This window comes from Ursus americanus, chromosome 23 (genome assembly GCF_024610735.1).
Source record: "Ursus americanus isolate L20-20 chromosome 23, mUrsAme1.1.p, whole genome shotgun sequence".
NCBI classification, from domain to species: domain Eukaryota; kingdom Metazoa; phylum Chordata; class Mammalia; order Carnivora; family Ursidae; genus Ursus; species Ursus americanus.
This window is the reverse complement of record NC_142149.1, coordinates 14,737,420-14,752,186: the sequence shown is the minus strand read 5'-3', so window position 1 is coordinate 14,752,186 and position 14,767 is coordinate 14,737,420. Positions and strand designations below refer to the sequence as shown.

At 42.6% G+C, this 14,767-nt stretch overlaps 1 protein-coding gene across 2 annotated transcripts in view; it reads left to right on the top strand.

Moving 5' to 3' along the window:
* Positions 1 to 1,888: 1,888 nt before the first annotated feature.
* DCAF7 (DDB1 and CUL4 associated factor 7) overlaps positions 1,889 to 14,767 on the top strand; it is a 30,222-nt gene continuing 17,343 nt past the window's right edge. For both annotated transcript variants that reach the window (XR_006782717.2, XM_045814018.2), the window contains exon 1: positions 1,889 to 2,250. Coding sequence is in view for 1 of the 2 variants with exons in the window: in XM_045814018.2 (XP_045669974.1) it covers positions 2,113 to 2,250 (138 nt within the window). In the remaining variant the exon portion in view is untranslated. The remainder of the gene's footprint in view (positions 2,251 to 14,767) is intronic.

The window sequence follows — 14,767 nt, the reverse complement described above, 5'->3', positions numbered from 1 at the left end:
ACACAATGTAATATATATATATATATATATATATATATATATATATATATATATATATACCACATTACAAGAATAGGGGTGCCTGGGTGGCTCAGTTGGTTAGTGGCTGCCTTCGGCTCAGGTCAGGGTCTCAGGGTCCTGGGATTCAGCCCCATGTTGGGCTCCCTGCGCAGCAGGTAATCTGTTTCTCCCTCTCCTTCTCCCTCCGCCCCTCCCCCTGCTCATGCTCTCTCTCTCTCTCTCTCAAATAAATAAAATCTTTAAAAAAATAAAAAATAAAAACACGAGAATAAGCTCTTCTATAACATTATTCCTTTTTCTCTTCTCGTAATTCCATTCTATTCCCACCACAGTTTATGCTACATGCAGTTTGTTCCCAGATTTAAGGTCTATTATTGATAATCTGATCATAACTGTTGGCAACAAATATATATATATGTGTGTGTGTATATATGCATATATTTTTTAAATTAAATTTTTGTAACCTTACCAAGGCTTTAAGGATTACACTTATTAGTACAGAGTTGTTCAAAACAACAGAGATATGTTTCAAATTTTTGTAAATTATTTTTTTTTTAAATATTTATTTAAGTAATCTCTACACCCAACCTGGGGCTTGAACACAATGACCCCAACATCAAGAGATGGTTGCTCTACCAACTGAGCCAGCCAGGAGCCCCAAATGTATTTCAAATTTTTACAGAAATTAAAATTTTATTGGAAATGCATGTATAAAGGAGGGTATTTTCCTCTTATTAGCTCATATGTGTGGATGAGTATCACTTTTTATTAGAACGAGACAAGGTTCAGCAGCCCTTTTATACCTATTTTTCTTTCCTTTTTAAAAAACTTAAGCAGAGAAAACGTGTTCAAATAAGTAAGCAGATGGCACACGAAGGGGTTTGATATATACAGCAGTCACTTAATTCTTCCTGAGTTGTTCAACAATCCACGATACTTAAAACGGTATTTAATGATATCATCTAGCAGTTCCATTTAATTGTGTTGAAAGCAAAGCATAGGAAACCATTTAAATTATAAAGAGATGGTACCTAGATTCAGACCCTTCTCCATTTCAAACTGAGGACACAGATGTTTAGGGCTTGATTAGCTGTTTCCTTGGGCTCCGCTGCGGGGAAAGGGATGGAAAGGGATGGAATGAACGGGAACCGACAAAAATTTAGGGCCAAGCAAGTAGTGTCGCCAACTTAACTGAAAACCAACCCTGAAATTCCGAGCATTTCTAGAATGTCCAGGAAAGCGCGGGAAGGCCTGACTAAAGGTGGGTCGATCTGCAAAGGCGTGTTCTCCGCCTGCCGTTGGGGGGACTGGGAGAGCAGCTACCCGGTATACAGGGGTGCGGGCCCCAGGAGGAAATGAAGGTGATTCCCGTTTGGCCAGGGCCAGGCTGCCAGGCCGCTGGCCCTTGGGTAAGGCAGCATGTAAATTTATACTGCACAGCGGGGAGAAGCCGCTCAGAATGGCAGCTGCAGAGAGGAAGTCAGAGCAGGTCACACAGAGGGTTCACTCGCAGAGACTTGGCCTAGAACTTGGAGGCCTGCCGCCGCAGCTAGCTAACTAGCCTCTAGGCCACCCACACTCCCATTCACCCGCACTGCGCCGTTATCTCTCTGACTGACATCTTTGTCAGCCAATCACCTGTGAGGCTGAGAAAGTGCCTGCCCCCTGAAATTGGGCCGGGCAAGTCATTGGAATGACAAACATTTAAGCCAATAGCGAAGGGCTTCAGAAGCTACGGTTGCACTAGCCAATAAGGAGAAGGAACCTTTCGAAAGGACATGTCAGGCAGCCAACGGCCGGCGCCGCTACGGGGGTCGCGTGACTTCCGTTTCGAAAGGGCGGGGCGGGGCTTCAAACGGAAGGTGGCTGTTGTCCAAGCCGAAGCAGGTTTGAAACTGGGGGTCGGGCCCGGCAGTCGTTGTCTGTCGCCGCGGCCCCGCTTCCGGGCTAGGCCGTCCCAGCCCGCCCCCGCCCCCGCCCCGCCTCCCTTCGGACCCCTCAGTCTCAGGCCCGGCTCCCCGCCTGACTCGCGCCCGGCCCGCAGCAGCTCGCTGTCGTCCGGGCCCGCACTGCGGCCCCGCTGCCGCCACCATGTCCCTGCACGGCAAGCGGAAGGAGATCTACAAGTATGAAGCACCTTGGACCGTCTACGCCATGAACTGGAGCGTGCGGCCCGACAAGCGCTTTCGCCTGGCGCTGGGCAGCTTCGTGGAGGAGTACAACAACAAGGTGGGCCGGGCAGGGGCTCGGAACCCAGCTGGCGGGGAGCGGGCCCCGGGAGCACCCTTTCCGGGCCGGAGCCCAGACCCCAGGACCCTGCTGCGGACTTGCCTTAGCGCCCCGAGAGCGGTTCCTCTGTGTCTGGCCGTGTGCAGGAGCTTTCGCACTCGTTGTCTCATTTAATGCTGGCATCATTCTTATGTAGTCAGGACCGTAATTACCCCCATTTTACTCGTGGGGAAACTGAGGCACCGTGTTGTGACTTGCCCGAGTCAGACAGCTATTTCGGGGGGGGGGGATGGCACTCAAATTCGACTTTACACCCAAAAGCTACGCCATTTATCGCGCCAGTCCTCTCCCTTCCTGCCGCATTGCTTCAACTGGGGGGCGGACAGGGGAAGAGAGAGGGATGGCTGTGAAGAAAGATGCTGGTGCCTCAGCTGGTGGTCATACACTCTTGGCTACACTAGATTTGTTAGGGCTTAGGGCTGTTTACTGTGCAGGCTTCGCCGCCTCCTGTTCCCACCCTCCGGGTACCATTCATAGACCCCCCCAGCCCGTCTGTCAGGAGTGTCACTGCTGTTGCTGCTTTATATCTGTCCTCTTCAAAGCGGTCTCTTTTTGGAAATTTTGGTCTGTGACCGTGATCCTCCCACTGTTTTCTGAATAGAGAAGGATGACACTTTCCTTATCTTTTCTTGGCTTCTTTGATGGTGATACAGAAGTGTAACCTTGAGTAGTTAAGTCTTTCTGGACATTGACAATTTGAGGATCTTTCGTAGAAGCACAGGCAGTAGGAGGAAGCTTTTAAGCTGACATTGCAGCATGAATTTATTTTTGAAAGTTGTTGAGTATGTCAGTGGGAAGAATTTTCTTTCCTTTATCCCTTAATCTCTCCCACTTAACTGTATTGAACACTATGAGAGTGATCAGAGCAACGGAGAGTTTGGCTAGTGGTGTTTAAACCCTTATACTCCTGCTGGACACCACGAACACCATGACTTAAGAAGAATGAAACTGTGCGGACTTGTGATAGTGTGGTGCAGGGGGAAAAGCCAGGTGGAGTTCGGTTCTGTCTCGTCTGCTGACTAGCTGTGCAGTGTTGCACAGGTTAATCTTCCTATTTCTAAAGATTTTTATTTATTTATTTGACAGAGATAGAGACAGCCAGCGAGAGAGGGAACACAAGCAGGGGGAGTGGGAGAGGAAGAAGCAGGCTCATAGAGGAGGAACCTGACGTGGGGCTCGATCCCGGAACGCCGGGATCACGCCCTGAGCCGAAGGCAGACGCTTTAACCGCTGTGCCACCCAGGCGCCCCTAATCTTCCTATTTCTGACCCACAGTGTGTTGTAGGAAAAGAATTCTTTTTTACACATAAAAGTCCTGTCAGAAAACACTTGTACATTGTAAGTTTGTTTACAGTTTTCCAGAAGCATTTCTCTAGAGTCTAGGCTTCAACTTTTCTGGACACCCCGCCCCCCCCCTTTTTAAAAGATTTTATTTATTTATTTATTTATTTATTTATTTGAGAGAGAGAGAGAGAGAGCGAGCTTCAGCACATGAGCTGGGGTGGAGGAGGGAGAGGAACAGGCAGACTCCCCACTGAGCAGGGAGCCAGACACGGGGCTCCATCCCAGGACCCAGGAATCATGACCTGAGTGGAAGGCAGACATGTAACCATCTGAGCTACCCAGGCACCCCTGTGGAATTCCCTTTGAGAAATTGATGAAAATGACAGACTCTTATTGCCCAGACATAACACACAACAATTTACACACGAATTCCATTGACTACACACTGACATTGAAGTCCACCCACTGTCCACAGAAAGCAGAGAGTCCTGAGCGAGACATAGTTTTATTTTGTATAATGGCTTGCTCTTCCTCATGCCCTATAGTCAACAGCAGAACGGAATGGAATTCAGGGTCCTGATGTGGAAACTGTGTGTTAGTAAAATTGAGACTACTAGAACTATTATTTAAGAATATATGCTTAAAAAAAAAGTAAAATATACCTTTCAAAGGGTTTGAGATTTTTTATGCAAATCGATGGCCCCTTTTTTCTTGCAAGGTCCTCCAGAGTCAATTTGGGTAAGCAGTAGCAGCCCCATTTCTAAGAAAGGTGTAACTGAGCCACAGTTAGACTGCTGGTGGAATCAGTGAAGTAATTCAGGTCAAACCTCACTTAAAGAAACTCTACTCCAATGTTTGCCCTTTTATTTAGTAACCTAATGGAACTCCTTTGTGCCAGGCACACAGGAAGTATGGGTCTTTGTAGTGAAACGTAAACTAAGAATCCCAGTAATCATACCGTAAGCAGTTACCTCTATCTTAACTTGCATGATGTAGGCGACACGGTATCTTAAAACTATTTTTGTGCACCAACCTATCTAGGTCAGGGTTCTTAACATGTGTGTGTGTGTGTGTGTGTGTGTGTGTGTGCGCGCGCGTGTGTGCGTGTGTGCGTGTGTGTGTACATGCATGCCATGGACACTTTCTGCAATCTGAAGCCAATAGACCTCTTTTCATAATTATGTTTTCAAATGCATAAAATACATAGGATTAAGAAGGAAATTGGTTATATTGAATTACAGTTTCAAAAACATTTTTTAAAAAGTGGAGCTATAGTAATATGTATTTTTGGGGGGGGGGAGGGGGCAGAGGGGGAGTGAGAGTCTCAAGCAGACTCCCTGATGAGTGCAGAGCCCATCATGGGGCTGGATCTCACGATCCTGAGATCATGACCTGAGCCAAAACCAAGAGTCAGACACTTAACTGACTGAACCACCCAGGCACCCCTGTACTTTTAAATTAATGCATTAGGGGCTCCTGGGTGGCACAGCGGTTAAGCGTCTGCCTTCGGCTCAGGGCGTGATCGCGGCGTTATGGGATCGAGCCCCACATCGGACTCTTCCGCTGTGAGCCTGCTTCTTCCTCTCCCACTCCCCTTGCTTGTGTTTCCTCTCTCGCTGGCTGTCTCTATCTCTGTCGAATAAATAAATAAAATCTTTAAAAAAAATAAAAATTAATTAATTAATTAATTAATGCATTAAGTTACACCATCCAGTGTAATTATTACTATAATTTTAAAGTAGTGATGAGGGTAAATAGCATTTCAAGATGTTTAATTATAGGGGTGCCTGGGTGGCTCAGTCATTAAGCGTCTGCCTTCGGCTCAGTTCATGATCCCAGCCAGGGTCCTGGGATCAGCCCCGCATTGGGCTCCCTGCTCAGCGGGAAGCCTGCTTCTCCCTCTCCCACTCCCCCTGCTTGTGTTCCCTCTCTCGCTCTCTCTCTCTGTCAAATAAATAAATAAAATCTTTTTTTAAAAAGATGTTTGATTACAGTAATGTGAATTTAAAAGTTACTGATTGGAATTTCCAGATCTTTCTTTCCTGCTTGCTGTCGATAATGATTGCCAGCAGAGGGCAAAATAAATGGACGCAGCTTTTAACATTGGTGAAAAAGTCCAGAAATGTTCATCTTTTTTACTCTGGAGACACTGCTGTAAGAATACATGATTATGAGTTCTCAAGTTTTTGTGGTAATGTAACCATGTTTTTCCTATAGTAAAATTATTTGTATTTGTAGTTAAGCAGAATTAAATTTATTTGCATTTCAAGAACAACTTGACTTTTAAGTGTTCCATCATCTGAATAAATTGGGGAATTGTTTCAGAGTAAAGAACTGAATTCTATCAACTACACCTGGAATAAGAAGTCCCATGATCAGCAATTGTGTTTCATCTTCTCTTCTCGTGGTCTCTGCTGGGGGTACAGCAGCACTGGTGTTGAAGTGGTGGTTCTCTAAATCTTAGTGTGTGTCTGAGACTCCCCTGAGGGATTTGCACATTCCTGGGCTCCACCCCTGAAGTTAACAGACACTTAGCTGATTCAGAAACAGGTAGTACAGATGGCACTCTAAGAACATTACCCTGGGATTACCTTGGCACCTGCTGACCAGAGGCAGAAATCCTATCTTTTTTGCATCTACGTGCACCTGAACATTGATTCTTCTCTTCCATCTCATGCAAAAAGCTCTATTACCAGATAGCCCCTTTGGGGTACTTTGTGTTGAGATCTCAGTCCTGCCTCTTCTCAGTGTTGTGTGGCCTTGGGTAAGTTAACGTCTGTGCCTCAGTTTCCTTATTCGTAGAATGAGGGAATAAGTATTTGTGGCAGCCCTTTAGGAATCTCTTGATTTAATTCAACAAATATGTATTGGACACATACTTATGTGTTTTGGGCACTATGATGATACTAAGTAACCTTCTGTAGCCTTTGTTAGCAGATGTGAAATTGGCAACAAGACAGTTGTTTTAGTACACCTAAGGGTTTGTGATAGATACTGAGAATTTTGCAGTGCTCCATCAATCCCTGGCAAGACTGGCAGCAGGGGGATTTAAACTATAAAACTCTTCTGGTTTTAACATCCTCCTTTCTTTTTTCTGGACAGTGAGAGGACTAATTCCTCCATGGGACCACTGGATAAAAGTGCTGGTGCTTTATTACTTTTTGTCCTAACCTGGTTCATACAGACTTACTGGAGATGCTATGATTTGAACAACGAATGAATCTGTGTTCTGTAGGTAGTCTGGCTTGCCTGAGGCCAGGATGCCAGAGCTGATTGGTTAGCCTCTGAGCCAGGAGCTGAAGGGGTACTATGCCAGAATTCATCTCAAAGTTTGACAAGGCAGGACTTCTCTGCAGACATTGATCAACAATAATCAGTCAGGAACAGGCTTGAAGGGAGGACAAATGGAAAAGATTAAGAAAAGCTCGTTTATTCTCTCAAGATTTTGCTTTGCTAATTTTGGTTATATTAACAATCATAGAAAATTTTCCGCTGACTGGAGTGGTATATTGATTTGCACAACTTGGGGACTTATAAAAAAATTACATATATACAGGGGTGCCTGGGTGGCTCAATTGGTTGAGCATCTGACTCTTGATACCAGCTCAGGTCTTGATCTGAGGGTTTTGCAATCTAGCCCCGCATTGGGCTCTATGCTGGGTGTGGAGTCTGCTTAAAAGAAAAGAAAAGAAAAGAAGAACATATATACATACACATTCACCTTCATGTTCTGGTACTAGCACTGTGTGTAATAAAGTGGAATACACAGGTTCCTCCCTCAAGGACTGTCTAATAACAAGATAGACATGGTACCTTTTAAATTTTTTTAAAATGTAAGGTGTGTGCAATGTGAATAATAACTTATATTGTTACTCATAAAAGCATTTGAAAGTGAAGATGTGGTCATGTCTTCATAAATATTTTATATTGGATATTTGCTTGTTTAAAGATTTATTTATTTATTTGAAAGAGAGAGACTGCATGCGGTGGGGGCAGGGGCATAGGGAGAGAGAATCTCAGACTCCGCACCGAGTGTGGAACCTGACTTGGGGCCCTATCCCATGACCCTGAGACCACAGCCTGAGCCGAAACCAAAGTAGGATGCTCAACTGACTGTGCCACCCAGGCGCCCTGCATATATGCATGTTAGGAGACATCTGACACAGTAACATCCACAGTTTTAAAATAAGTAAAAAATGATCTTTACAGCCTTTTCTTTTTAGGGGCATTTTTTTCCTCACATGTTGGGGTAAAAGCATTGTAAAGCAATGGTTGCAGAAAGGCAGTGGAAATGGAAGATAAAAGTTTGATAGGGCAGGGAGATATGGAGAAAAAGGGACAAGGGTAACCTAAATGTTGACACTAAGATGTTTGAAATCAGATAATTTTTCCTTATGCTCCCAATAGTAAGTGAGGAAGGACAGAAGGATAATGAAGATCCCATGGGTATAGGAAGATGCTAAGAAAGGAGATCTTTGGCCTCAGATTTCAAGCTCATACAGTTCTCCAGAATAGGATTTCGACAGGCAAAATCAACAGTCCTTTGTTTGGGACAGTGAGAAGAGAGTGCACAGGCTGGCGGCAGGTGCTTCTCCATTTGACACCTTGGATAAGAGGGGAGCTGAGCTGTACAAGGAGACACATAGATGTGCCATCTTCTCTAGAAGCAGTAGATAAGGCAGGGTGGAAGAGAGGTTGAATTGTGAGCAGCTTGACAGTTTCTCATCCCTGTTGGCTGGGGAAATGCAAAAGCTTGGTGTGTTTCTGTTAACTTGGAACATGGCCCTGGCTTCTCCCATAAGGGCCTCCTTCAGAGGACATAGGAAGAACTTGCCTCAGTCAAAAGGAACCAGCACAACAGCTGTAGAAAGATACTATAGGAGAGAGGAAAATATGGGAAACAAGTGGCAGGTAAAGTACCCACACTAGAAAAATGCTTTTTACCTCAGATGAAAATTAATGGCCAGTCCTGCCACTATTAATTCAAAGAACTTAAGAAAATAAAGAACTCCAAGCAGAGATACAGAAGATCAGGTAAAGTAAGGCACAGTGACAGGAGAAAAATGGAGTATCAGCAGGTAGAGCCCAGGAAAATAGTGGAAGAGAAAACAAAAGTTATCACAGGATTAAAAGCCACATGCACAAACTGCTGAAAACTCAGTGAAGGATAAGAAAGACAGGTTGAGAGAATGAAATGGAAATAAGCAGTTGAATGTGTTAGATACAGAAAATGAAGAAGATATAATTTAGGTATAATTGGTGTCCCTGAAGAAGAAGAAGACCAAAGGAATGAAACAAAAAAGCTCAAATACGTAATTAAAGACTTTACGGAAATACAGGTTTGAAGTAATGCGTTTAAACCATCTTGCAAGAAAAATGGACACAAAACAATTGACACTGGTTTCTCAGTTTTAAGGGTGAAGAAAGAATCTTGGGCAGCCAGGCAAAACAGTTGAGTCCTCTTGAAGAGGAGAAATTAGGCGTACCACATTTGATGACAGAAGGTAATGGAGCAATGTCTACAAATGTGCAATTATTATAGATTGTGCCAGTATAAGTACCTGAGAGTATGCTTAGGAATATATAAGATTTATGTTGTAAAAATAATGCACTTTTTAAAAAGATAACTCAATTTACTAAAATGGACCACGTATTAAGAAAACAAATTTTTTAAGTTAAGGGAAGTCAGTTGATTAGGAGAAATTGCTACATATCATAATTTAAGGGTGGGTGAGAAAACTGAGGCCCAGATATGATAAATGACTGGCCCAAAGTGATATATATGGTAAAGGCAGGGCCGGGATTGGAATACTGTTTGTCGCCAGAGCCTAAAAATAAATATATACAAATGTAAAAAAAAATTATGAGGAGAAAGAATGTGTCAAGAAACAGAGGGGAACAATTGCCCTACCAGAATAGAATAAATATACTGGAATTGGTATAGTTCTAGCCAGAGAGATTGGTGGAACCACATAGAATGTTCCAAAGCAGATCTAAGTGTATTTTTTTCACTAGGAAAAAAAATTGTATGACATAATTGGCTGTCCATCTGGCAGAAAAATTTAGAGCCTGCTAATTCACTTAGTATATGAAAATCAATTCTAGATAAAATATTTAAATGTCAAGAAAAGTCTCACAAGCAATAATAGAAGAAAATTGACTAGGAAATTTGTACTCAGGCAGTGGGGGTGAGCAGAGGAGAAGGTAGTCTTAAAACCAATCGTTAAATCCAGAGTCAAGTAAGGAAAAGATTGACAGATTATATTACATACAAATAAAACATTCTCTGTGAAAAGATAATGCTATGGACAAAGTCAAAAGACAAATGATAGGCCAAGGGAAATATTTTCAAAACATGACAGGTTAATTTACTTAGTGTGATAGAAAAATGGATAAAGTGGGGCACCTGGGTGGCTCAGTTGGTTAAGTGTCTGCCTTCGGCTCAGGTCATGATCCCAGGGTCCTGGGATCAAGCGCCAGGTTGGGCTCTCTACTAAGCAGGGAGCCTCCTTCTCCCTCTGCCTGCCTCTGCCTATTTGTGCTTGCTTTCTCTCTCTCTCTGTCAAATAAATAAAATCTTTAAAAAAGAGAAAGAAAGATGGACAAAGTATAAATAGCCAGTTCATAGTAGCGAATGAGAGTGCTCTATAAATAGGAAAAGATGCTCAACCTCATAGGTAGTTCAGGGAATGAGAATTGACCTTGTGATTTGTTTTTTTCCTTTCAAATTTATAAAAATTAAGTTAACTGCTTCTAGTGTTGTTGATGATATGAGGAAATGAACACTTAACTGCTGGTAGGAGTGTGAATTGCTACAGCCTATTTGGAAAGTAAATCAGCATCCCTTAAAATTAATGCACATACCTTGGGGTGCCTGGCTGGCTCAGTTGGTAGAGAATGTGACTCTTGATCTCAGGGTCATGAGTTCAAGTTCCACATTGGGCTTGGGCATGGAGCCTACTTAAAAATAAATAATTAATTAAAGCAAGTATTGCTGCATTAAAATAAAATGTGCATACCTTCTAATACAGCAGTGTCATTCTTGGGATTGGCCTCCAGAAATAAAGGTGGCCGTACATAAGTGCGTATGTACAAGGCATGTAAGTAGTGGCAAAAAAGGGAAACAGTGTACATCATTAGGGGAGTTGTTGAGCCACATAATACGGTACATTTATTCTATGAAATATGCATCAATTAAAGAATGAGTTGGATCTGTGTATTGACCTGAGGGATGTCCTTATTTTGTTAAATTAGTGAAAAGATTCATAGCATTGGCTATAGTATTCCATTTTTCTAAAAGTTGAGGGAAAACCCTACACTTGTGTATATATATATTTGAGCATAAAGAAGCAACATACACTAAATAATTGTGATATACTGGGGATGGGGTGGGGGAGAAGTTATTCACTTTTTTTTTGTATACCTATACTTCGGTTTTATACAATGGTCATACATTTCATAATTCTTTTACAATCTATTAAAGTTCATTTAAAGAATAAAATAAACCCAATTGAAAGATCATTAAAAATAAATAAAAAAGAAAGATCATTTAGTTAGAACCTGTAAGTCTGAACAAGAAAATAATAGAAGATATAATGGTAAGGGTTTTAGGGTAGAATTTTGGTGTCTAAATTCTATCAGTCACCCCTTTTCACCTTGAGAGCTTCTTATCAAGGAAGTTACGTACCAATAATAATAATAGCCAAAGGAGAAATCTAGCCCCATTCTACTAATGACTGGACAAGCACCTCCAGTGTGATGCTACTCCCTGGTAAATTAAGTTGGAGAAGTACAGATTACCCTTAAAGCCTAAGTGAGACTTTCTACTTTTCCACGTCTAATTTATGGGCAGATCCAACCTGACCTCGCCTATTCAGCTGAAGGTGGAGAGAAGCTGGAGCAAAGGATGGTCAGACCCATCATGAGTAGTCTGGTTTGCCTCTCCATGTAGGGGCAGGGTGGGAAGAAGCGAGAGTGCCGATGTGCCTGCCTACCAGAGCAGTCAGGCCCCCTGTGGGACATGTTCGCGGGCCGGCTCAGGCTTTGGCCAGTTCAGCAGCTGGAGCGAGTTAAGGGTGGGGATGCAAGAGCAGAACTCCTCACCCTCGGTATTTCTTTCCATGGAGGGGCAGGGACAGAAACTCTTCCCTTTTTTTTTTTTTTTTTAAGATTATTTATTTATTTGAGAGAGGGAGAGCAAGAGAGAGAGAGAGCACAAGCAGGGGGAGCGGCAGAGGGAAAGGGAGAAGCAGGCTCCCCACCGAGCAGGGAGCCCGATGTAGGGCTGGATCCCAGGACCCCGGGATCATGACCTGAGGGAAAGGCAGACGCTTCATCAGCTGAGCCCTCCAGGAGTTCTAGAAACTCCCTCTCCTACCAGCATAGGTGGACATATGGAGTAGGAGGTGAGGTATAAAGATCGAGAGTGCTACTAACAGTTTTTAAGACTATGGTCAAAAGCCTAGATAAAGCATAGTTTTAAGGCAAAACAAAGTACCATATTTCAGTAGAAAATCTGAATAATTAAATTCCTAAGGAGTTTTTGAAGAACTAAAAAATCTAGTTAAAGATTTACTCCCAAAAAGGCACCACCTCAGAGTTTTATGGGCAAATTTATCAAAGGCACGGTAACCATCTATAAGAGTTCCTATATCAATAAGAAAAAGATAGACACAACTCAGTAAAGTAAACCGGACAAATGTTTTAAGTTGGTGTTTTTTAGCATGGTGGTGAAGATCTTGGGCTGTGGGATAGGATTACCTGTATTTAAAAGGCAGCTTCAGGGGGCACCTGGGTGGCTCAGTAGGTTGGGTGGCCTACTCTTGATTTTGGTCAGGTCATGGTCTCAAGGTCCTGAGATTGATCCCCAAGTGGGGGCTCTGCACTCAGCTTGGAATCTGCCTGAGATTCTCTCTCTGCCCCTCCCTCAGCACACACACATACTCTCTCTTTCTCTGTCTCTCAAATTAAATAAATAAATAAATAAAATCTTTAAAAAGGCAGCTTCATGATTGTTGGCAGGATACTTACTGTCTTTTTTATTCATTATCTTAGAAAAGGGGGAAGAAGAACAGTATCTGGGCGGTGAAGGTGTTGAGAGGTCAGAGGTAGTGCCTGGGTGAGAGGTAGTGCCTGTGCGGCAGGAAGCCCGGGGCTGGTGCTCAACCCATCGTGAGCACACACGTAATTAACTTACTACTGTTCATCACAAGTAGAAATAGTAAACAGGTGTGCTCAGCTTCGAGAGTAAAATGATGAAATACCATTTTTATCCATCAGATTAGCAAAAATGTAAAAGATTATTTTCAGTGTTTTAAGTTATGGAGAAATTGGCACTCATAGACTGTTCAAGAAAATGTAAATGGAAGCAACCTTTTGAAGGCTGTTGGATCTATTAACTTTTTTTTAAGCTTAAAGCAACACACGTTATCTCATAGTTTCTGTCGTACTAACATTTAAAATGTGAGGCAACGATTACACATCTAGCAATCTAGCCAGTAAAGCATTTGCACATGTGTACAAAGTATTGTTTATAAAAACAAAACGATGGGTTATAACCACAATAACTGTGAATGGTTAATAAATTATAGTGTGCTTAACATGGCCTGCTGCAGAAGAATGAGGTAAACCTGAGAAGACCTCCCAAGATAACTTGTTAAGAGCCAGTTGCAGAATACATTTTGTGGTCCAAGCCTCTTTATGTGTTGTAAAACACCCCGCCACATACATATGCATACAAATGCACAGAGGAAGGACCATTTGGAAAGATACACATCCAACTGGTTTGAGAATAAGTTGAATTGGGGTTGGAGTTAATGGGAGATTTTACCCTTTGCTGTGTATCATATGAATTTTCACAGAGAACTTCCATTCTCTTTTGTCATCACATTTTAAATGTGTGAGTATCTGAACAAAAAATTGAATAGCAGTGAGAGCCAGTTGTTATTCCTCTCAGTTCTTGGTTGGCAACTTAGAGCAGAAGAGCTAAAGTCAGGTTAAGGATAAAACAGAGGTCTGTGCAAATATGTGAAGTCTTTGGGAAGATCAGGAAAAATGAAATCCCAGCCATTACCTGCTTCTTCCCTGGCTTAGGTACTGTTGTGCAGAGGTTGTGTAGACCTTGCTGAATTAATCACCCTGGGATGTTCTTAAGAATATAGATTCCTGGACACTTGTTGAGTCAGAATCTTGGGCTAGAGTTGGGGGCCCCAGGAATGTGTAGAGCACTCCAGGTAAATTTGATGGAGACCACTGCTGTCTGTAGTACAAGCCGAAGTAAGACAGGTCCTGTTTTTAAGACATTTACTAAGTGAAATAGCAGAAGACAATAATGTAAGTACTTTCATTTGGTAGAATGGGGTTGGTCACCAAATGGGTGGTACAGGTCACTACGGAAAGATCACTGTACTAGGAAGACTACAGATGGTTTATGAAGGGGGTGAGACATAGTAGTAATATTAAAAGCTCATACTCTGAGTATACACTAGCCTAAGCAATTTACATACAAAGGGTGTTTATATACAAAGAGTGTTGCAGAGAACTCTGAGATAGGTACTGTGAATGTCTTCACTTTACAGATTGGAAAGCCAGTTTAGCAAAGTTAAGTAACGTGTCCAGGGTCCTACAGCTAGTAAGTGGTAAGTAAGGGGCCCTGGATTCCTGATGCCACTGTGCTGTATTAAAATTGGGTGGGATTTAGGTTGATGGAAAGGAGGTAGGCGGGTTTTACAAGCATAGAGGGCAGTGTAAGGAAAGGAACCTGAAAAAGATGAGAAGCAGTGACTAGATAAATAAGAGCGGAATTAAGATAGGCTAGGGCCGGTGGTGAAGAGCCCTGAATGTCTGGTTAAGAGGATCCTAAGTGGCAAATGTTCACAGGATCTGATATTTCAAGGTTGTGGGGAAATCTCTGATGACTTGAAAGGTAGCTTTTAGAAGGGAGTCTAATGTTTTCTCTAGTTTAACCTCATGGTGTTATCTGCATGGTTAGGGAGATTTTGTTTCCTGCACTTGGTGCCATATCCCCAGCACTTAGAACAGTGCCTGGCACATAGTAGCCACTCATTACAATTCATTCAGTAAGTACATGAATGAAATATCTGGCTCAAAATCTGTATGAGAGGCTTATTCTTTATTCTGCCCAATGAGCCCAAAAATTTAACCTCTTTTCTGT